Source organism: Dryas octopetala, chromosome 8 (genome assembly GCF_963921425.1).
Source record: "Dryas octopetala chromosome 8, drDryOcto1.1, whole genome shotgun sequence".
Taxonomy (NCBI): domain Eukaryota; kingdom Viridiplantae; phylum Streptophyta; class Magnoliopsida; order Rosales; family Rosaceae; genus Dryas; species Dryas octopetala.
The window spans coordinates 3,821,673-3,844,462 of NC_141373.1; the positions used below are offsets into that span (position 1 = coordinate 3,821,673).

The 22,790-nt window shown below is 37.7% G+C and overlaps 4 protein-coding genes and 1 pseudogene across 12 annotated transcripts; 2 read left to right on the forward strand and 3 right to left on the reverse strand.

The window, feature by feature from the left end:
* The first annotated feature begins 1,458 nt into the window (after positions 1–1,458).
* PUB9 (plant U-box 9) lies at positions 1,459–4,001 on the forward strand. Of its 2 annotated transcripts, XM_086255194.1 has the most exons (3): positions 1,875–2,005; positions 2,275–2,323; positions 2,751–4,001. In XM_086255194.1, the coding sequence occupies exon 3, from the start codon at positions 2,865–2,867 to the stop codon at positions 3,834–3,836; it is 972 nt and encodes a 323-aa protein (XP_086111320.1). In that variant the 5' UTR covers positions 1,875–2,005; positions 2,275–2,323; positions 2,751–2,864; the 3' UTR covers positions 3,837–4,001. The 2 variants fall into 2 exon arrangements, with proteins under 2 accessions (XP_086111319.1, XP_086111320.1); XM_086255193.1 differs by lacking the exon at positions 2,275–2,323 and having other exon boundaries at positions 1,459–2,005.
* A 1,316-nt stretch (positions 4,002–5,317) lies between these two features.
* On the reverse strand, positions 5,318–8,919 carry CHIP (carboxyl terminus of HSC70-interacting protein). Of its 7 annotated transcripts, XR_015123822.1 has the most exons (11): positions 8,593–8,919; positions 8,394–8,457; positions 8,196–8,259; positions 8,021–8,063; positions 7,858–7,929; positions 6,659–6,792; positions 6,380–6,542; positions 6,165–6,275; positions 5,893–6,066; positions 5,748–5,786; positions 5,320–5,593 (listed from the first exon to the last, which is right to left on the reverse strand). XR_015123822.1 is itself a non-coding variant. In XM_086253853.1 (10 exons), exons 1-9 carry the CDS (start codon positions 8,683–8,685, stop codon positions 5,941–5,943), a joined length of 870 nt encoding a protein of 289 aa, XP_086109979.1. In that variant the 5' UTR covers positions 8,686–8,919; the 3' UTR covers positions 5,683–5,786; positions 5,893–5,940. The 7 variants fall into 7 exon arrangements, 5 of the variants coding, with proteins under 5 accessions (XP_086109979.1, XP_086109980.1, XP_086109978.1 ...); XR_015123820.1 differs by having other exon boundaries at positions 5,318–5,593; positions 5,748–6,066; XM_086253853.1 differs by lacking the exon at positions 5,320–5,593 and having other exon boundaries at positions 5,683–5,786.
* A 711-nt stretch (positions 8,920–9,630) lies between these two features.
* On the reverse strand, positions 9,631–10,832 carry LOC147276146 (uncharacterized; annotated as a pseudogene).
* A 2,156-nt stretch (positions 10,833–12,988) lies between these two features.
* On the reverse strand, positions 12,989–15,689 carry HINT3 (histidine triad nucleotide-binding 3). Of its 2 annotated transcripts, XM_086253259.1 has the most exons (7): positions 15,330–15,685; positions 14,769–14,824; positions 14,543–14,600; positions 14,116–14,182; positions 13,621–13,676; positions 13,335–13,388; positions 12,989–13,237 (listed from the first exon to the last, which is right to left on the reverse strand). In XM_086253259.1, the coding sequence occupies exons 1-7, from the start codon at positions 15,540–15,542 to the stop codon at positions 13,106–13,108; spliced, it is 636 nt and encodes a 211-aa protein (XP_086109385.1). In that variant the 5' UTR covers positions 15,543–15,685; the 3' UTR covers positions 12,989–13,105. The 2 variants fall into 2 exon arrangements, with proteins under 2 accessions (XP_086109385.1, XP_086109386.1); XM_086253260.1 differs by lacking the exons at positions 14,543–14,600; positions 14,769–14,824 and having other exon boundaries at positions 15,330–15,689.
* A 1,975-nt stretch (positions 15,690–17,664) lies between these two features.
* On the forward strand, positions 17,665–19,227 carry LOC147276148 (serine/threonine-protein kinase OXI1-like). The gene is made up of 2 exons (XM_086254545.1): positions 17,665–18,117; positions 18,230–19,227. The coding sequence occupies exons 1-2, from the start codon at positions 17,690–17,692 to the stop codon at positions 19,149–19,151; spliced, it is 1,350 nt and encodes a 449-aa protein (XP_086110671.1). The 5' UTR covers positions 17,665–17,689; the 3' UTR covers positions 19,152–19,227.
* The last annotated feature ends 3,563 nt before the right edge of the window (positions 19,228–22,790 follow it).

A 22,790-nucleotide genomic window follows, 5' to 3' on the forward strand; every position in this document is an offset into this window, starting at 1 on the left:
TAATTCATGCACTTATCGGTTATATTAAAAGTTCAAGATAAATTTAATATACGTGTCATACATGCACTTATTGAATATATTAAAATAATTAATAACCCGTATCACTTATTGGATAGAATAAAAATTTAAGATTAATTCAATGTTCCTGTATTATGAATCACTCATAAACAATAGGTGGATCTTTGCTTAGTGAAATGTACCTACATACAACTTTAACATTACTGATGTCATATTTAGTCTATCACATATGTATTTTTTATCATATACATTGATGGGCTAACTCCAATGAGATCAAAACGAGAAAATGATGAAATTTGATTCGTTACATCATGTTTGATACAGTATTCTATGTGGTTTATTTATGATATCCCAAAAATGGTGAAACACTTCATTTGTTAGACTTGATTTTTAAAGTGCTCATACTCTAGCTTTCTATACAGATACAATGAGCTGAGTCCAATCCAAATTGGAAAAGAGAAGAGAGAACAGGGGATTGACAAAACAAGATTAATTTGCAGTTAGAAAAATAAATTGAATTTGGTCTTTTATAATAATCTGAAAAAATTTAACTTAGAGTAAGGAAGTCTCCCTGTAATTACTCCGATAAGTTTTATAAGATTTCATTACAATAGAAATGTCATAATGTTTTTATATTTTAAAACAATAAATTGACCAGAAAAACTTACTTATTTTATTCAAGATATATAAATATTTTTAACAGAGGTCAGTTAAGAAAATATAAAGAGCGAAAATGGACCTTTACAATAATTAAAGGGTACCATATAAGTTTGAAACTATTTTAACACAAAATTCAGAAGCCTATTTTAAAGAAAATAGTTCTCATATTTAAAAGCCTATTACTTCTTTTTCCTTCCATAAAAAATTTTAGTTCAGTAATGATAGAGTGATAAAGATACCAAACAAATCTCGAAATTTTGGATCAAAATAAATTATGTTGAATTTGTTCGTATGATTTATTCTTATTAATTCTACGGATCGCTATGTATCCACTCTACAGTTAGTTCATTAATTTCTAACAAGTGAGATACGGTCATTACTATTTTTGATATTATTTACTAATTTTTATATTATTTGATAGATTTTTGCCCGACGAATCTAGCATTATTAAATTAATTCAAAGTTAATTACATCATCCAAAACAAAATAAGAACCCTTTCATTTATTGCATTGCATGGTCAGTGAAAAAGCAGTGGAAGAATAAATACCATTGATTCATTCACAAGTCTTGTGAAAAAAAACCCAAATGGTTTTGTAATTTACAAATTTCAAGGTGGTGTGTTGTTTGTTTAGTTTAGTGTTTTAATGCTTATATTAAGCTTCCAGCTTTTAAACGTGTTGACGAGGCAACACCATATCCTGTAATCTGTATGGCTGGCTGTATCCATAGTTAAAAAAGATTAGAACTATAACAAGTGACGAAACCAGAAGTTTAGAGAGAGAGAGTGGGATGCGTGTGTGTTGTGTGTGTGTGTGTGTTCGGTTGTGGTATTTGACTATTTGTGGCTTCCTTGAGTTTTTTTTCCAGTTTCGTACTCATTCATTCTTTTTCTCTTTTTAACTGAGAATAGAAGAAGCAGAGAGCCCAACAATGACATCCACCATTCTCATTCTCTGCCTCGCCATTCTCAGAAACCATAATTCCATTTGATTCTTCAACCCCAGAAACCAAATCCAAACAAAACCCAGAACCCAGAATCGGATGGCGAAGACGGGGGTGTTCGATTCTGATCCGACGGTGATGGCGAAAGCGACGGAGTTGAAGAAGGAGTTGCAGAGGCTGGTTAGGGCTATTGTTGATGATGAGGACTACAGCACCCAAACAATCGATCAGGCAAAGGACACGCTTTCTGCTTTGAAGGAATTGAAGCTGAAGAAGCGATCGCTCTCTTTGAAGCTTCATGACATTCTGTCTTGCCCTGAAGAGTTTCGGTGTCCGCTTTCCAAGGAGTTGATGAGAGACCCTGTTGTTGTTTCTACAGGGCAGGTGAGTTTTGGTGATCAATTGGGTTTTTCAATTTGCTCTGTTTGCTGTCTGAGAAAATGACAGAAAAGATGTATGTGATTTTGATATCAATTTTGAAACTTTTAGCCTCTGTTGGTGGTTGTATTCTCTTTCCTTTATCGTCTGTTGTTGGGCTGAGAAAATGTGGGGAAAGAAACGATCTTTAATGCAATTACATGTTTCTGAGACACAGAAAAGTGAGATGGAAGATAAGATTTAAGTTTTTGTTTTGTTTTCTTTCACTTTCTCAGCAACCAAACGAAGCTCTGAAGAGTTAATTTGTGTGGCACGTGAGGGAAGGTGAATTATAGTCCCCACTTTCTTGGTTATAGTTGTTTACTGTTTACAGTAGTTTTAATTTCTGGTGGTTGGTGGAGTTTCAGCATGGATTTAAAGTACTGGTGTTGTTTGTTGACTCTGAATCTTGAATTTAAAGCACTATTTGTTTGATTGGCTAAAATTTTGAGATTTTTCCCTCATATTTGGTATAAGCCTGTACTTGTATTAATTGAAAAATCAAGATATGCATGTCTGGATGATAAGTATAGTTTGCTTTCCTGGTTCTTTGTAAGTTAGAAAACAGATCTATCATAATAGATGCAAGAGAATGCTGCAATATTTATATAATCATTTATTGTCCTCTTTTGATCCATACTCCATGATTTTCAAGTTGGCAATCCCCATTGGGTTTTTAATTAGCTAAATTTTTTGTTCTTTTTATTGGCAGACATATGACAGACCATTTATCCAGAAAGGGTTAAAAGCAGGCAACAGGATATGCCCTCAAACCCAACAAGTACTTTCACACACAATCCTTACTCCTAATCACTTGGTTCGTGAAATGATATCGCAATGGTGTAAGAATCGAGGGATTGAATTGTCGGACCCTGTCCTCCTTGCCAATGAGGATGGTATTACAGCATCGGATCGAGACCATTTTCTTTCTTTGCTTCAGAAGATGTCTTCCACATTGCTTGAGCAGAAAGAAGCTGCAAAGGAGCTTCGGTTGTTGACAAAGAGGATGCCTTCTTTCCGGGCACTTTTTGGTGAGTCTCTAGATGCCATCCCTCGATTGCTCAGTCCACTCTCTGAAGGCAAGTTTGAAAATGGTATTCACCCGGAAGTCCAAGAAGACGTGATCACAACACTCTTGAATCTCTCAATACATGACAACAACAAGAAGCTTGTGGCAGAAACTCCAATGGTAATTCCTTTACTAATTGAATCATTGCGATCAGGAACCATTCAAACAAGGAGCAATGCGGCTGCAGCCCTTTTCACTTTGTCAGCTCTCGATTCCAACAAGGCACTTATTGGGAAATCCGGTGCCCTAAAACCACTCATCGACCTCCTAGACGAGGGACATCCATTAGCTATGAAGGACGTTGCTTCTGCAATCTTCAATTTATGTATCACCCATGAGAACAAGGCAAGAGCTGTGAGAGATGGTGCAGTGAAGGCAATCCTGAAGAAGTTAACAAACCGGATGCATGTCGATGAGTTGTTGGCCATCCTTGCAATGCTCTCAAGCCATCCCAAGGCTGTGGAGGAAATGGGAGAGATGGGAGCCATTCCTTGCTTGCTCAGCATCATCCGGGAGACCAATTGTGGACGTAACAAGGAGAATTGCATTGCAGTCCTTCACACTATCTGTTTAAATGATCGAACCAAGTGGAAGGAAATGAGGGAAGAGGAGAACACTTATGGAACATTATCTGAGCTTGCCCAAAATGGAACTTCGAGGGCTAAGAGGAAAGCTAGTGGCATCCTTGATAGACTGAACAGGGCTGTAAATTTGACACATACTGCATGATGGGTTCACTCTTTCACTTTTACGGAACTCTATATTTGTAAATTCTTCACCTATTTCCAGCGCTCTGGAATCCCCCGTTTTGTATGTTCTCTTTTTGGTTTCAGAGTTTCAATTTCAGGTTCAGGAGCTAGCCACCAAGAAATAAAATGCAAGTTTTATATAATATATATATGTATATTTATAAAATTCTTTGTTGTGTCTTGTACTCTTGTGTTGTTGAATGGTTCTTGCAGGGTGTTCTCAAACTTTTGTTTCTGCCACTCCTGAGCATGACAGTACTACCTTCTCTTCTATGACTATGAGTGATTAAATAACCAAAGGAGAAGAGAAATTGCTTCCGAATGAACAAGTGGTGTGTGCAGAACTGACAGTTTTTACCCTTTTTTCTTGATGAACCAACAGAAATGCCAAAACCATGAATACTATGCAATTTGCCAACCCAACAATCAATAGTTATTGGAGCTAAATTGTTTCAGTACAATCCAATGGGCTCCTTTACTCACTTTTTGACCATGGAATAAATCCAAAAACAATAAAACCAGTATGGATGGTTCCAAATAGTGAATGAATGGTTGTAGTCTTGTGGAATGTGGATGACCAAACGCAAAAGAACTGAAAATTGTAAACGAGAAGAATGTGTCCATATTGAATGGTGAAGTGATATCTGGTGTTGTGGTCCATTGAAGATGCTCCTCCTTTTTTTGTGAACTTATTAATAGCAACAGTTACTAGTAATTAGTTTACTTGCTTTTGTTTTTGGCAGACACATTGTGCTTGCACACACATTACACCTTATCCTGTGCTCCACAACAGTTTCTTTCTATATCTCCTCTTGGGCTTCCCTCCATCGTTCCTTTTTAATCTTTGGAAGATTTGTGTGTGGATGGCGAGGTTCCCCTTTGATTCCTTTTTATCTTTGCCTTTCTTATAATGATGAAGCTGTTTTTTTTACCTTTAAATAGTACAAAAGCTAATCTTTAGGCTTTAGCTTTATGGTTTATGAATGCACAGTGACAAGGAATGCAGGAAGTAATTTCCTCTCGGGCCCAAGAGTCATGGTTTATGCTGAGTGAACCACATGTTTACTATGCCATTTATGGGAAACAAACATTGTTGTACATCCGAATTCAGAAAGGTCATCTTGAGCAAACGCCAGGTCATTTTTGGAATAAAAATGCCATTTGATAGGTATCAAAATTCAATCTAATACCTGAGTTTAAAGATGACAATCTAATTACCCTTGAGCAATTAAGCATAAAGAAAGTGTGTTATATGTATTTATTTTGGGCTGAGTGTCTTTTACGTATGTGAATCATTGAAGTTTGGTCCATTCAGCTATCCCTACAAAAGATGGGATGGAGTAACCGATGAGTGGGTAGCAAAGTTATATTCTTTTTTGGATATCAGTCAAAAAGGAGAAAACAACGTACATTAACATTTAACCAAACAAGAAAAAAAGGTATAAAAGTCAGCATTTGTGAATTATATTGTACCATGCATGGGACAAAACAAGTCTGTTTTGAAAAGACCACTGGTTCCTTTACACTCAATTCCAAACATCGAACTGCTGAATATGGGTTTGGGTCCTTTACGGATTGTCTTGCAAGTAATTCTGAGGATTTGCCTATTGGGCTCACTACTTTGGAGCCTGGGCCTCTAACTAAGCTGAAAGTGCATTTGACATATGATTATTGTGGGCCTACTAGGCTCGACCTTGTTTTCACGATGTATAGATCGGTTTAGGCCCACCCAGTGTCCTAACAGATGGAAAAAAAAAAGAATCAATGGGCACTCATCTATGTACTCGGGAACTCACTCACTCAGTACACAAATCATACACAAACAGTAAGTGAAGAACTGATTATCAATGTCATTACAGTAACTGTACAATTTCAAAAAGGAGAGCATCACCTTCACTATGATTGAGGACACAGCATCATACATCTAACACTGCAAAGAAAATTTAACAGTGTCACCAAATTGATGATGCACCAGAGATAAGACACACAAGTACACAACCAACGAAATACTGCACTCTGCTACAGTTGTCCATTACATGTTTAGCACAACTATCGACTCTCCAAGTTCCGAATAGAAGTGACATTTAATCTGTTCTGTAGGCCCAGCCATGTTTGTCTAGATATGCTTGGACTGCTTCTTTTATGGCAAAGTTGGGTATTAGCTGCGATGAATCAAGTGGCTCACGTGTGATTGGATCGAACTCACCCACCTAGATTATAGAGCAAAAGAGTCAGAGATCAATGTGGGTATATTTATGAACAGAAGACATCCGTTTCTTGTACATGCAACATTAAGACCAAACCTGACCTTCTCAATATGGTTAAGGATCACAGATCTCTCATATGTAACCCCACTTGGAGTAATCACAGGATCGCGAAATATATCAAGTGTGATTTTACAACATAGGTAATCCGGCACCTGAAATTTGTAATCATTGCCACAACAAGATAATTGAGAAATTCTTTTTTCTTTCTAGGAAGCAAGAAAAAAAGGGAAGGGAAGAGAGAAAGCCAGGTACCGACCTCACTTGGTGTGTCAGCTTCTGCAGCTTTCTCAAACACTCCTCCTAAAGCCTCTAACTGTTTCTTATGGGTAGTACCAGATTCATTAATACCAGCTTCATCCAAAAACCCTTCCATTTGAAAAGCATCATGTCTGTCTTTCAGAGCAGTCTCACAAGCTTCTCTGAGACATGAAACCAGTTGATTAAACAACTAATAGAAAAATGAACACCAAACAATTATTCAATATTGACAACCTTATCAGACATCATAGGCCTAAACTCAAGAGGGAAAACATACTTCAAGTGTCGCAATTCCCATGAACGTTTTGTTGATCCATGCTCCCACTCCATGTATTTTGCTTTTGCAAGCTCCTGCCAGATCTCCTCTACCATATAGCCATTCGGATTGGCACCCCTCCCATGATCCAAAGCCTGTACAAGGAAGTTCAAACAGATTTCAATGGAATCTGAAGCTTTTGATCAACATCATAAGCCATCCGAAGAACAGGCATTAAACATTTATGAAATGTCTATGAAATAGGTAGGACTTAAGTATTCTACTGAGACATCCGATTTCCCCCTATTTTCAATCTTTTCAAACCTTATATACAAGCAAGATCTTCCAAACTACAAGAAATAAGTTGCAAGAATCATTTTGATGAAATATATACCTTGTAGCATGGTAATGCAACTATAATACAGCCTTTCATAATCATCAATTGGAAAGACAGACAAACAACTAAGTTATCTTGAGTTTTTACTTACCAAACATGAAAAAGTGTCTATATATTGGAAACTTAAGTCTCAATTGCACAGTTCATAAAATGATTATACCAAGAAGGCCCTGATCTCTAATTTAAGGACTGCCCGCCATCACTCATCCTATAGATTTTTTAGACACATAACATGCACAGACACGTGTATTCATGATTTTATGTTTCTGTGGAAAGATCTACTAAGAAAATCAAATGAAACATGCCCTTCCAGTAAAATGAAAGTACCAGTAACAAATACAGTTGGCATCTAAAACATTGAAACTGCTATTTACATTACAAATTCCCTCGGCTTTGATGTTAAATTAAGGAAATAGCCATACTCAGCATCTACATTTATAAGTAAATTCTCCAGAATTGTAAATTTTGATGACCATTCATTACTTGGAACTTAGTTTTTCCCACTCCAAAATGCCTACATTAAATGCTTACATAAAACTAGACCAAATTAAGAATAAGCTACCATCTAACAAACATCTTAAAAGAAACATATCAACATAAAATATCATGTCAAAGAGAAAAACTCGTCATTATTCAGTTGTATGTGGCAACCGAAACACAAAATAATTCCCCAAAAAAAAAGTGAAAAACATACAATATGTCTAATGCTCATAATTAAAGTACATAAAGAAAGTGATTTAACAAAAAATAAAAAGTAATCCAAAAACAAAACATTCTTGATGCTTACAATATACAAGGATTCTAGACTGAAAGCACTTCTAACCTTCTGTAATTCCTTAACTCCATCGGTATATTCTTCCTTCTGTAGTAGTGCAAGCCCCAACATGTAGTGGCCCTGTAATAGAAAAAGAAAAATGGTCCATTAACACATTGACATTCAACTTATGATAATTCAATAACTAATGTAAGTCTCCGCAGCACCAAACTTGAGCTGCATGAAATACTTTAAACGGACTCAAGGAACAAATTCTGCAACAAGAAATTACTCAATCAGACACACATGGACAAAGATATACCAAATCTCACTCCTCCAAACATCTCAAACCCTAATTTTCGGGTAACAGATTACAGAGGAAAAATTCCAAAAAGAGATGAATTTACCTTGACGGAATTATTTTCAAGCTGAATAGCCTTCCGAGAATCCTCTTCCACTTTCTCCCAATGACTGCGTCATTCACACCATTAAATAAACCAAAAGAATTATATGACAAAATGAAAAAACAAAATAGAAAAATAAAAAAAAATTGAAAAGAGAGAGAGAGAGAGAGAGAGAGAGAATGGGTGATCATACATACTTACGCTTGAGATGGCAGAGAGCGCGATTCGTCCAATAAACAGCAACATTAGGGCACAGCGTGATCGCCTTGAAACCCAATACGAAACAGGAACAACAAGAAATGATTCAATCATAAAAACCCAAAATTTTTCCAGACTTTAAAATCACACAAAAACGCATAAGAAAATGATACAGACATTAAAGAACAATGGAAAAACATACCTCAGTGTATGCATCAATGGCGGCTCCGAAGCGCTCTTTCTGGAAGTAGGTGTTGCCGTCTTTCCTGAGCTTCTCCGCCGTAGACAATGCCATTTCTGCCCCAAAAATTGCTTGTTACGGTGATTTTGTGAATGTGGGCGTGGTGGGCAATTCCCTCTTTTAGCAGCGGTTTTGAATGTCGAGAATTTTCGAGCAGAAAGCAAAGCACGAAATGGAGAAGAAGCAGAGCAAACAGCAAAGGCAAAGACAAACCCTCTTCTTGTTCGCGAGGGTCAAGTTCGTTTCTTATTGGGGGTTTCAGAAGCCAATGACTCGTTGCCTTCCCTGAGAAGGTTACTCCTTATTGGATGACTTTCGGGTTTTACTTTTATGTTGTCAAGAGGAGCTCTCATTGGATGATTTTTCTAATTTCCGAAAATACCCTTCAACAAATAAAATAAGATTCTTCGACTCTTCAGTCTTTGTCTCAGAATTTATTGTTTTTTCTTTTCATTTTGCTAATTTGGAAGACCTAAACCAAGTCTTTGTCCATTGTTGGAGACTTACAAAAGAAAAAGGGTCATCTCCTTTTCCATACAAGGGTCCCTCCTCCATCCAACAAAGGATTCAATTATTTATCAGCTAAATCTTTCTCATATGCAAAGGGTGATATTTTATCAGTAGTGAAAATATCAAAATACCTCTCTATAAAGAGGGCTCAAATTAGGTGAACCATGTAAATTGCTCATGTTATAATTTTCTCAATAACCCAATATTTGGCAACAACAAACATGATAACACATATACTCTATCTTTTAGAATGACTCGGGTTCAAAACTCACAGAATAAGAATGCTATATAGAAGAAAGTATTACTTCATCAAAGTTAAAGAGATAGAAAACAAAACCAAAACAATAATGATCCAATTAACAATGTTTCCTCCTCCATCTAACAAAAATGGTTCCAATAATTCTCTACCTTCCCACATCAATATCTAATTATCTAGTCTTCTTGCTTTCTGTATGTCTTAGCAAGTTAGCAGTTAGTGTAGTGTAGCAGTCAGCTCAGAGGGCGGGGGTGCATCATCAATGGTGGTTCCAGCTTAAGTTTTTCATCCTTGACTAGTTTGGAGATCCTTGCCTGCTTCTCTGAGTCCTTTGTCTTAACCCCCACAAGCCTTTTCATCAGGAAGTAGCTCACCTGCAAAATCAGAGCACAGTCTTCAGCACCAAAGTTTTCTGCAGCTCATTAAGTTGAAAGCATTTCAAACCGATATTGACAAGATGGGTTCGGAATGCTTTTAAGTCCACTAAAAAGCACATCAACAAGCTCAAGAAAAATGGTGTCACACATGCACACACTACCCAGTTGCTTAATAAAAATGGTGTTCAAGAAACCATACAGAGATGTTGGAGCAACAGTCCCTTACCTCAAGCTCAATAAAAACGTCAGGGAGTTTCCCAACTTCTCCAAGAACTTGTCCCACTAACCCATTACCACGTGTCAAAGCGGGATCCATGGTTGTTCCGACCCCAACAAGACCTCCTGGCACCGCATATTGCAGCTCATTTTGCTCAGAATACATGGAAACTATTCTTGAATATATTGGTGTGCATCGGATGATGTTTCCACTCTCATCTCTAACAAAACTCTCACGATGGCCTGGACGAGCCTCGATAATTTGGCCCACTTTCAAAACACCCTGCCGAGGCCATATTGTCAAACATGGAATTCATAAACTATAGATTTATATATGGAACTAATTACTTAAGAGAAAACTCAAAACACCATGTCCCAAGTGCTAACATAAACATTGTCTACTTGATTTTTGAGCAAATGAAATCCAAAAAAAAAGGACATACCTTGAGGATGCTTCCACCAACCACACCACCTCTTATCTCATCAACCTCAGAGCCAGGTTTATTGACATAGAATTAATGAACGGATCACAGTCATAATAGGAGGTGAGTCAGTGTCAAAATTGGGAACGGGGATCTTTTCGACAATGTACTCCAACACAATATCGATATTAGTCTTACTGAGCAGAAATTGGGATCACTGGTGCACCCTCAGCTATGGTTCCCTGGTACACAAATTGTTGAGTGATATGATCCAGTAGACTGAAACTAATGAACCAGAGTCACCAGACCTGAAAAAGCTTCAAGGGAACTTACCTGAGTAAACTTCAGGATTGCCTCATGATGGTTGATGGCCACATTCTTCTCCTGAATGAGATCAATTTTATTCCGAAGGATAATCATATGTTTATGAAAAATCAATACACGTTAACAAAATGCTTGAAACACATGCTTGTATGATTTACAAATTCCACACAGAAATAAACAGGAAAGAGTGCAATTAAGCAGCATCAAATGCAAAATGAAAACAACTATTCACCTTAATACCAGAAATTACTTCTACAAGTTTTGACTTGCCATGAGCCACATGACCTATAGTGCCTGAGAGGAAAATCACCCGATCAAAATAATTGCAAAATTACAAACCAACCAACAATTAAGAAATTTTGCTTCCAAAAATTTGATGGTTAAATCATTGTTAAGGACAATGACAATAATCTTAGAGCTAGCAATTTGAGCATTAGAATTAGGATTACCAATATTGATGGTGGGCTGACGAGTCATAACTTCAGGCGAGAGTGGATGTGACTTTGTTACATCCAACTTACTCAGGTCTTGCTCCATCAAGCCCTTCTTCTTCTTCCCCATCGTGACAGTTCTTAATGGATCCTCTGGGTTGAGTGAGTAATCAAGATGACGAATTGAAAATTTTATTGCTTCGAAACTGTGACAGACTTCATAAAACACAAATCACATTGTTAATTAAGAGAGAGGCCCTTACTTGAAAACAGACTAAAACACAATTCTATTTGCAGTGCAAATCAATCAGGGGAACACAATACCGTTTGCTACTGAACTGTTTAGTGCACATGAGCAAGAATAGGAACTCAAATTATTTCCGAATAAATTTAATTTTACAAAAATCTAAAAGTTTTACCGAGATTCATTGGGAGTCTCAAATCATGTAAAGAAATTCGGTACCTGTTCCTCTTCTACATTCAAAATAACACAAATTAAAGTACTATTAATTATCAAGAATATCTATGTATTTCTGCAAAATTTGAACAAAAACACGCTCACATCAAACAGCCCAGAAATCCAAAGCAAAACATCAAAAGTTAAAAGCAAAAGAACCAACTTGAGCAGAAGAAGAGAGAGAGAGAGGTACTGACCTTGCTTGCAGTTTAGGCCAAGAAGAGAGAGAGAGAGAGAGAGAGAGAAGATCCCAGTGTGTAATGGTTTCGAGTAAATTTGTTGTCGGGGGTACCTTGCTGTCCAAGTAAAAGAATGAAAAAGAAAAAAAAAAAAAACCAAATAAGAATGGCTAGTTTTATTTTTTTATGAACGAATGAACTTACCAAATATGACAATTTGAACGTTTTATTTCTTTGAATTGTTACATTATCTATTTATGAGAAGTTTGAATTGGGCCCAAAACTAAATCCTAACAAACGCTTACACCAACTTCATTATATATTTTACGTAAGGATGATGTATACCCATCGGAAAATACCCTCAAAACTTGGCAGAAGAAGCATGAGTCACTTGTTTTAAAAAATCTTTGCCATGCATTCGGGATCACATCCACACCTAATTGAATCTGTATATATATAAGCCAAAGAACTTCACGTTTTAAAATATTTGGACAAGAAAATTGTATAACAAAATGTATTAAAATTCAGTTATCGTCTTAAAGCTTTCTCCCTTCTTTCTTTGTCTATATTTGTTCATAAAATGTATTTTGATTGAACACATATTAACATTTTTTTATTGTGAAGGAAGGATATGATAAGAGTTGATAAATTGCTGTGAATCCAACGGTAAAATGTTTTATCATGAGTTATGAGCCCCACATTTTCAAATATTAATTGCCACAAAAGATCAACTATTTGATCGATAATTTTAAGATGTTTCTTCAGGTGATCATGCTAAGACAAGTGAAACCTTGATCTTGGCCGGGATCTAGGTACTTCTTATATGTTTTAGATTGACTCTTCAGCACGTTCATGGTTGGCTTTGACATTTTGATTTTTGAGGTCCGAACATACACTCCTTCATTCGATTTTTACCACATAACCGCTTTTGTTTTTTTTTTTTTTTCAAGTTAATTGCATTAATTCATTGGAACTAGAAGTGTTGTAATCCTAGAGTGAGTCATATTCCTAATATATAAATGACATTTACTTGCATGCTATATACAGTAACCTTTGTTTATTTTTATTTTTTTTCTCTTTCTAAATATATATGTCCAAAGATACCTTTGATAAATGGAGTATCACATAAACATGTGGTTCACTGTCAACATTGGGGGAGGGGGAGGAGTCTGTAGGCCAAAACCGTTAAGGAATAGAGTACTCATGTTCTGCAACTCATGCTAAACATTTGAAAGAATTAAAGTACATATATAGTACATAATTGTACAAAGTAAATTACAACAACAGATGAATTATGCACATCTAGTTTCCAGTAAGACTAGATCCTTCACCCTTGCTATCTTCGGAGTTGTCTGGTGAAGATAATTGCTCTCGAACACAGTCTGCAAGTCGAGATGCTTCCTGGTCTAAGTTCAGGGGCCGCCTCCGCAAACTCTATTAAATTAATATGTTCAGATATCAAATTTATATCCTCAGACTAGACTGTCCAGTTTTCACACAATAAAGAAACATAATGGTGAATGGTGCATACCTCAGAAGCCCATAGGCAATCAAGTGCCTTGCGCGGAATAATGTGAATATGAGTCTGAAATTACAATGTTACATAGCAAAATTAGCAAAAGCGCTCAAGGTAAACAATGAATAGCTGGATAGAAGGGTAAATACTAATGTCTGCTAACAAAAACAATAGCTCCCGTTGTTCATTTGCAACGAGATTTTATGAAATTTGGTCACTGACGGCAGATACATCGTTTCTCATATATACTGCTATTAATTTAATTAAATGCAAATTCGAAGGGAAAATTATAATGACTCACATGAAATATAACTTGCCCTGCAGCTGTACCATTGTTAACTAACAAATTGAATGAATCTGCAAAATCGGAACTTCCCATGTTAAGTTTTTGAAACAGTAAGGCTTAGCCAGGTTTGCTTGAAAATGCACTTTAGAACAAATAAGGAAGTCATCCAGATGCAGAGATAGGGACCCCAGAATCAGATTATCAGTAAATACTGAAACAAAACTACTTTATTAGTATTTTCCTCATAAGGGAATGGCAATGGAGCAAGTCAGAATCAAAGACGGCCTTTCCAAGTCAATGCAATTTTGTAAGGAACCAAGCAAAGGTAACCAAACAATAAGCCCCTTTCTAGGGGTAGGGGAAAGGGGTTGATTAAAAGTTTATTTCCCAAATATTAGTGAATATTCCAGCACAGCCTAAGTGCTATAGAGCAAGGCAATCAAGTAGATAACCTAAAGGGAAACAGAAAATATAATATGGTGACAACAGCAAATGACTTTGAACACATACCAGAACCAGTAGCTTCCATGATTGCACTGCTGATAAAGGGCACTTTTGAACACATAGCTGCTACCACCTGCATAACAAGTTAATTTGGACTCATGCAAACTCATGCAACATATAGCATTCCACACCAATACAAAAATCATGCATATAGTTCAACCAATCATAATGTAGTCAAGGTGCTCATCAACTTTACAATTATAATCCTAAATTCCTAATGATTGAGAATACCTTCTATCTTTTACACATACGTGTACACATACTCTGTTGCCATATGCATATCAAGAAATCCACCCCACCAATATCATCTAAGGGAAAGCATTCAAAGGAAAAAAACAAAAAAAACTCATATTTCATGATATCTCGGAACAGAATTCATGACACATTATATATAGTTATTGCAAACGGACTGTATTAATAGGAAAATACTTACATCTGGGGGTGTGGCTTTCAATGAAGAAAAATGAGATTTTGGGATAATAAGAGAATGCCTGGGGATCAAAAGTATGAAATTGAGTAACTGGAGAACAGAACAATGTTAAAAGAAAATTGTCATGTAAAGATGATAGAGTTGTAATGCTTTTTTTATTATTTAATATTTACTTGCAATAATTAAGAAATGTTGGCAAAATTTGTATCTTGGATTAATGATACCTTACCCACGACTCAGCGGATTTGTGTCCAATATACACAAGCAAATATCATCTTCGTAAAGCTGTAAGTAGAAATTCCGCAAAGAATAAAACATGGAACAACAAAAGTAATTAGAAAGATTTGGCCAGAAAAGGAAAGTCATTAGAAAGATTGCTTCCATGCTATAACACATTGACAATCCATAATGTCAACAACTTCACATTAAATAGTAGCAACAACCCAGTACAAATTGGAAACTAGTCCATTCTTTACCCAACATTATTGCACTTGCCCTCACTCAAACACAAACCAAAACCAATGCAATGGTCTTTGTTATTTGTGTAAGAGGCCTAAACTCCAATACCAATGCTATGGTCTTACACAACAGTCAAAAATTGCAGCTTCCATCATTATCACTTACCAATATAAATGAAAATTCCATCCTTGTGCTAAAAATGAAATGGGAAAATGCACTTACACCATAATTATAATTCAAATCTTAAGGCAACAAAGAAAAAAAAAAACATAATATCCAGGAAATAATAGAAATTTAAAGTCTGAGTCTTTTCTTTCTCAATTTTATCTACCTTGAAAGCCGGTGATTCTCCGCGTATGATTTTGCAGAAAACGCAGTCGTTTTGGAGATTCCCCTCGCTGGAATGACTGGGTTGCTGGTTATCATTCAAACCAGAATCACAATTGGACCTGGAAACAGGGATTAGTCGGGTCGGAGCCGGACCCGAACCGAGTGGGCAAATATGGGAACAGAGAATGGCAAGCCGGCGAGTGCGTGGCTCCATTTTCAAGCGAAACACGAGCTTTCGACAAGTATGGCTGTTTTGGCACTGCGTGTCGCCATGGTTTTCTTGATTCCTCTGAAACGTTTTGGAAACTGGGAAGACAGAAACAAGCAGCAGAGCTTGTTTTTTATATTTACAAAAAATAAAATAAAATACACTAAATAAGAATTAAAGGTCGTGTGTGTTGCTTATCCGCATGAGATAACATACATACGTAACGTGACATCCATTTTTGTTTTTTTTTTTTTGTTCTGTAAGTAAATTACAGAATATAAGATAACGATAAATATCACCCTCAGAAATACATCAGCATTTTATTTTCATAATTATTTTAGAAGAATGTTTATAGGGCTAACTAATACTTATTTTACTAAGATGACCAAATAAGAAAGGAAACCTTTGGTTGTGTTAGATAGCATTAGTTTATATTTGTAAATCCTATTGTAAATAGGTTACTTGAGCCTTAAACCTTTGGGCTTTCTTTGTATGTGTGTAAATACTCTCGTGAATTAATGAGAAAGAAAACCTTTGATTGTGGGGAAAAAAAAAAAAAAAAGGGAAACCTTTGGTTAATTTTCACAACCATAAGCTCATCTCATCAACCCATTTGAACTCTTTTTTTTTTTTTCTTGAAAAACATCATTCACTTAAACTTGATGAGGTTCTTCATAAAAATAAAATAAAAAACTAACAAGGTTTTATTAAATTTTTAGTTTCATAAACGAAAAAAATAAGTCCATGGTCATTATGTGATGCTCGACAATTTGGAGATGTGTTTTCACATGATCATGCTAAAGTATGTAACCGTGCTTGCTCGATGATTTAAGATGTGTCTTCACATGATCATGCTAAGACATAAGATCGTGCTCACTCAACAACTTTAAGATGTATCTTGTTTTAACGTGATCATACTAAGGCATATGATGGTCCGTACTCGCTCAATAGTTTTAAGACATGTCTTCATGTGGTCATGCTAAAAGTATGTCGTTCAAACAATCAATAAATTATTTGTCGATACTTTCCATTTGGGTCACTTTAATAAATAATAACTCTTAAACGCTTTTATCCCATTTTTATGGTACTAATTTTTGTGATATAAATAGGGAGGAGAATTATGTGGCTCATATGCTAGCTAATTTTCCTTGTTTGTGAGTGAGGATTTGATGTTTCCTTGTTTGTGAGTGAGAATTATGTGGCTCATAGGCTAGCTCATTAACTCTAAAACGCTTTTATCCTATTAATTTGATGTTCTTCAAGATGCTCTTATCGAGGACAAATGTTCTTTAAAGGAAATTTTAAAAATTTTCTTTCCGAACCCTACACTTACGTTCTACTTAAATGAAGTGTAGTGAGCATATGTGGTTTGAATGGGTCGACATGAGCAAGCCATGAAACACAAATGGGCAAAACATAAATGGGCCGGACTGGCCTGGCACGGCCCATTTCACTCTTCTACTTCTTTCATAAGTGAGATCTTTTATTTTATTTGGGCTGAAGGCCCATAAAACAACCAAATAGAACATTCATTTAGTTACTCAGAATGAGTCAGAAAATATTTGGGCCTAGACACAGCCAATCTGATGAAGCTGGCTGGGAGAATCCTAAATTGTGGCCCAAACAAAACCCAACCCAACCCAACCCAACCCAAGTGTAATTAAGAGTAAACTTTCCTTTTAGCTTTTGGTAACAGTAGTGTAACACCCAAGTAATCCACGCATACTCTCCTTCACCGCCCAGGTTTGAATTAAACAAAATTCCCTGCTCCCCACGACTTCTAGAAGCAAATCACCTCACGTAATCACACTTCACACACGCCCTCTTTTTTGCTCTTTTTTTTACTTTTACTTAAAACTTTGTCATCCTCAACAACATCAATGGGAAAACGGAAACACCCGCAGATGTTGCCACGTCACGAAAATCCCGCCAAAACGCTGACGTGTGCGCATCGCAGCGCACCCGTCCACCAAATGGACATTAAAGCCAGACCCTCCTCGCCACAACAACCCATGCAAAATTGGCGGGCCCCACCCGAAAGTCTTTTGAACCCTTCCTCAGTAAGACAACTCTCCGCTTATAAAAACGTGTGTTGTCATCGCGCAGCTGAAAAAGTTTCAAATCAACATTCAAACAAATCTCTGTTGCCAAACATGGACGACGAAGACGACCGTCGTCGTCAGCGTAATAACCACCAAAACGACGTCGCTGAGGTTCCGAGCTTCAATTTTGAACGTCTACGGGTGGTCTCGACGCTCGGTCGCGGAGCCAAGGGCGTGGTTTTTCTGGTGAGAGACGAAGAGGCGGGGGAGCAGGATCCGTTTCTGGCGTTGAAGGTGATCTCCAAGGAGTTGATTGAGAGGAAGAGCAAGGCGCCCAATAGCGACGGGAGTGAGTATCGCAGAGTCTGCTTCGAACAGCAAGTGCTAAGTCGTTTTGATCATCCGCTTCTGCCGAGACTGCATGGCGTTTTGGACACTGAGAAGCTCGTCGGATACGCCATCGACTACTGTCCCGGACGCGATCTCAATGCTCTCAGAAAGAGACAGACTGAGCGCATGTTCTCTGACGAAGCCATCAGGTAATTAATTTACAAAGATCCGATACATCTATGAGTTTTTAATTATTTTTATTTTGTGCTCTTCTGTTTGGTTGCCGAGAAAATTAAATTAATGAAATTCGAATTTTTGTAGGTTTTACGCTGCGGAATTGGTTCTAGCATTGGAGTATCTGCACGGTTTAGGAGTGGTTTACAGAGATTTGAAGCCGGAGAACATCATGATCCAAGAAAACGGTCACATTATGCTCGTCGATTTCGATCTCTCCACCAAACTCTCACCGAAACCTCCACAATCAGCTCATCCGAGATCCAATTCCTCAACCAAAACAACCAAATCGAACTCGGTCCGAAAAAAGCGCTTCTCGCTGCTCCACCGCTTCTGTAACTCGGGAATATCGCCGGATGACACGGTCTCGCCGGTTCAAGTCAGTGATGCCAACTCGGATGACAAAACCGTTTCGGACTCGTCCGAGAAGTCGAACTCGTTCGTCGGTACGGAGGAGTACGTGGCGCCCGAGGTCGTGTCCGGCCACGGCCACGACTTCGGCGTCGACTGGTGGTCGCTCGGAGTGTTTCTCTACGAAATGCTGTACGGTACGACGCCGTTTCGGGGGTCCAACAGGAAGGAGACGTTTTATCGGATACTCACGAAAGCGCCCGAGCTCACAGGCGAAGCAACAACGTTGCGAGACTTGATCCGGAAGTTGTTGGAGAAGGATCCGACGAAGCGGATCGGGTTGGAGGGAATCAAGGGCCATAATTTCTTTAAAGGCGTCGAGTGGGATTCGGTTTTGGTGATCTCGAGGCCGCCGTACATTCCCGAAAGCGTGACGGGGGAGGGTACGGAGGGAATTAAGAAAATTGATGTGGAGACGGTTGTGCAAGGAATATTCGGAAACGAGAATAAAGGCGTTGATGATGACGAGAATAAGAATAGGAACAAGAACAGTAATAATAATAATCGAGACTACGAGGAGAAGAGTGTAAATAAAACGGTGTGGGTGGATGGACTCAATCACAACCCCACTCAACCTGATACATTTTTTGTCTTCTAACAATTCTTTTGTTTGTTTTTTTCTTTTTTGTAATTGAAGGTTATAAATAATTTACGCAAGTAACGGGTAAGCTTAATTACTGCAATTTGTTCTACAGTTCGGTAGCTTAGTTGAAATGGTCGTAAATTTATCTATAATACACATAAGATCCATCCATTTTTCCCAACTCAAAAAAATTACTGCAAATTGATCTGTTTTTTTCTATAGATATTAGCATCATACTCTATATTGTAGAATGTAAGACATATATTGTAGAATGTTAGACATGAACCATGCTATTCTATATTAAATTGTTAACTGAAAATTTTAAGATGGTCCATGCTATTCTATATTATGACTCGTGCTATTCTATTATATGACTTTCAATTCATTTGTAATAAATTTGTGAAAAATGTCTTTATCTGATACAAACAGATCTTATGGTAGTTATAAACAATAGGTGAATTTTTTGGTTTTCATTATAATGTATACTTCATTAATGCAGAATTGGCATCATACATTAATTTTCTTGAAATTATTTGGTTGACAGAAAATGGGCAGAAAAAAAAGAGTAATCAGATTTCGGTTTATTAATGCTTTTGGACTTTTGAAGTGTCCTACCAAGTGCATCATATGATTCATATTCATACCAATCTCAAAATCGAACTAATCTTAGCTGGCCACATGCAATAATGGATTTCAGTGCATTCTAGTTCAGGCTATGGACCACTCCTTTCAAGCAGAGCTACAAATAAATTGGGTCTACTAATCACTATGATACTATTTATATCTATGGTGGCCATGTAGCTAGTGACAAAACTAGCTTTGCACCTCCTGTGGGACTTTGTACTTGCTAACCGATAATAATAATGTCAAACGCATGCAATTGGGGTCATTCATTAATGGTTTTGGACCCTCCTTAATTTTGTTGAATTTTCACATACATGGGTGCTTGGCCACATGATCCATCCAATTATAAACCTAGACAATGCTGTGGTGTCGACCTCATATGAATGGAAAGGAAAGGTTGGGTTTGGAAATTTTTTGGGTATATGATTAGGACATTTTGGTTTCACAAGAATCATGCATCTCGATATATTATCAAAATATATTATGCACCTTTAAATTATAAAGAAATCCCCAATACAAAAAGAAAAAGAAAAAAAAAACTCATTTGGTGGTGACATTTATTATTCTATGAATGGTTTAGCAGCAACGGGTTAGCATTAGTGGCGGTTCCATAAATTTATTTTCATGAAAATGAGATGATGAAGCTTTCATATAAATTTTTTTAAGAGAAAAAATCTCTCAAATATTCTCTATTGTCTCAACCTTTTTAAAATATTTCAACATATAGAGTTTAACCAAAAAGGTGATTGGAAACTTGAAAATCTTATTCACAGCAGCAGCTGGATATATACAAGCAAAAGACGAATTTATCTAGAAACCTGGAAGACCTATTCTTTAGGGATCCTAGAGGACTAATCAACTGAAACAAGAATTCAAATTTGAAAACATTTGAATACAGCAGTTACACAAGATACATCTCTTACATGCCCCCTCAAGATGAGCCGCGATCAAAGAGGCCAATCTTGGAGCAGAGCAATTGAAAGCGAGCTGTAGATAAAGGTTTGGTCAGAAGATCAGCAAGCTGGTCCACAGAGGAGACATGGGCGACCCGTAGCATGCCAGATTGTACCTGATCCCGGATGAAGTGATAATCAACAGCCACATGCTTCATGCGAGAGTGAAAAACAGGGTTGGAGCTGAGTTGTGTGGCACCCACGTTATCACAATATATTACAGGCATAGCAGAAACGGAAATACCAAGTTCAGACAGAAGAGAGCACACCCAACGGAGTTCAGCAGAAGTAGCCGCCACAGAGCGATACTCGGCTTCGGTAGATGAACGAGCAACAGTGGATTGCTTTTTAGAACTCCAAGAGATCAGATTTTTACCCAAATACACAAGATAAGCACCAGTGGAAGAGTAATTGTCCCTGTTACCAGCCCAGTCGGCGTCTGAAAATGCATGAAGGGTGTCCGAAAAGCTATGGAGAGACATGGGTGAACTGCGGTGAAGAAGAAGGCCTTTGGACACGGTGCCACTGAGATAACGCAAGATGCGTTTCACAAGAGCCCAATGTTCCGTAGTGGGGCGGTGCATGAATTGGGACATCTTGTTGACGGCGTAGGAGATATCGGGTCGAGTAAGAGAGAGATACTGCAGACTTCCAACAGTGGCACGATACTGAGTGGGGTCAAGAAGAAGAGTGCCATGGGCAAGAGAGATTGTGGAAGAACTAGTAGGCAAAGGCGTTTGGACCGGTTTAGCACCTTGCATGTGCGTGCGTTTCAGCAAGTCATCAATATAACCCTTCTGTGACAGTAAAAGTCCATTAGAATGAGGAAGAACCTCAACACCCAAAAAATAAGATAAGGACCCAAGGTCTTTGAGAGAGAAGCGGCCAGCTAAGGAAGCAACAAAATCTGTGACAGCTGCAACATTGTTACCCGTTAGGATAATGTCATCCACATACACCAATAAATAAAGAATGGAGCCAGAGCAATTATAGATGAAAAGAGATGTGTCTGAATGAGAGTTGCGGAACCCAGATTGTAAGAGAAATTGGCGCAACTCATGGTACCAGGCACGTGGGGCTTGCTTGAGACCATAAATGGCCTTATGTAGCTTGCAAACATGTGTTGGGCGATCCGGGTCTACGAAACCTGGTGGTTGTGCCATGAAAACAGTTTCGGTGAGGTGACCCTGCAAGAAGGCGTTATTGATATCCAGTTGCCGAGATTGGGTTGTCACGAGCCTGAACGGCCCGAACAAGTTCTTTGTATTCCTCTCCAAGGCCATCTAAAATTTTTTCAGTGAGGTCTTCTGCATCCATTGGAGCACCGAGAATAGCCAGCTCGTCTGAACGAGCTTTGATTGAGTGAAGAAAGTCTGTGATGGTCATAGTGCCTTTGTTGGGATTTTTAAGAAGATTTTTGACTTGCTTGATGCGGCCACGAGTTGGTTTGGCATAGGTGTTGGAGAGGGTGTTCCAAGCTTCCCTGGAGGTGGTGGCACGAGCAACAAATGAAATAATAGTTGGAGAAAGAGAGCCAATGATGGCATTCAGAATTAATTTGTCTTGGCGTACCCAAGTGCGATAGGCTGGATTGGGGGTGGTGACAGTGTCTGTGGTGAGTGTTTGGGGAGGGCAGGGTGTGGAACCATCAATATACCCCAGAAGATCATAGCCAACAAATAAGGATTCAAATTGAATTTTCCAAGAAAGATAATTTGTGGAGGTGAGTTTGATGGGAGTTTGGGCAGCTGTGTTTATGGTGAGGAGTTGATGATTATTGGAAGTGAGAATGGCGTGAGGTGTTGCCATTGAGTTGAGAAGGAGAAAGAAAAAAAAAAAAAAAAAAAGGATTAACAGGGGAGAGATTTTATGGCTCTGATACCATATAGAGTTTAACCAAAAAGGTGATTGGAAACTTGAAAATCTTATTCACAGCAGCAGCTGGATATATACAAGCAAAAGACGAATTTATCTAGAAACCTGGAAGACCTATTCTTTAGGGATCCTAGAGGACTAATCAACTGAAACAAGAATTCAAATTTGAAAACATTTGAATACAGCAGTTACACAAGATACA

Coding starts and splice junctions, on each gene's coding strand:
- PUB9 (XM_086255193.1), top strand. CDS start 1,721: ATGGCGAAGACGGGGGTGTTCGATTCTGATCCGACGGTGATGGCGAAA. Junction 2,006..2,750: donor TTGTTGTTTCTACAGGGCAG/GTGAGTTTTGGT, acceptor TTTTATTGGCAG/ACATATGACAGACCATTTAT.
- HINT3 (XM_086253259.1), bottom strand. CDS start 15,542: ATGGAGCCACGCACTCGCCGGCTTGCCATTCTCTGTTCCCATATTTGC. Junction 14,601..14,768: donor ACAAATCCGCTGAGTCGTGG/GTAAGGTATCAT, acceptor TTTGATCCCCAG/GCATTCTCTTATTATCCCAA. Junction 13,389..13,620: donor CAGGGCAAGTTATATTTCAT/GTGAGTCATTAT, acceptor TTGTAATTTCAG/ACTCATATTCACATTATTCC.
- LOC147276148 (XM_086254545.1), top strand. CDS start 17,690: ATGGACGACGAAGACGACCGTCGTCGTCAGCGTAATAACCACCAAAAC. Junction 18,118..18,229: donor TTCTCTGACGAAGCCATCAG/GTAATTAATTTA, acceptor GAATTTTTGTAG/GTTTTACGCTGCGGAATTGG.
- CHIP (XM_086253853.1), bottom strand. CDS start 8,685: ATGGCATTGTCTACGGCGGAGAAGCTCAGGAAAGACGGCAACACCTAC. Junction 8,260..8,393: donor CGCTCTCTGCCATCTCAAGC/GTAAGTATGTAT, acceptor TGAATGACGCAG/TCATTGGGAGAAAGTGGAAG. Junction 7,930..8,020: donor AAGTATTTCATGCAGCTCAA/GTTTGGTGCTGC, acceptor TTTCTATTACAG/GGCCACTACATGTTGGGGCT.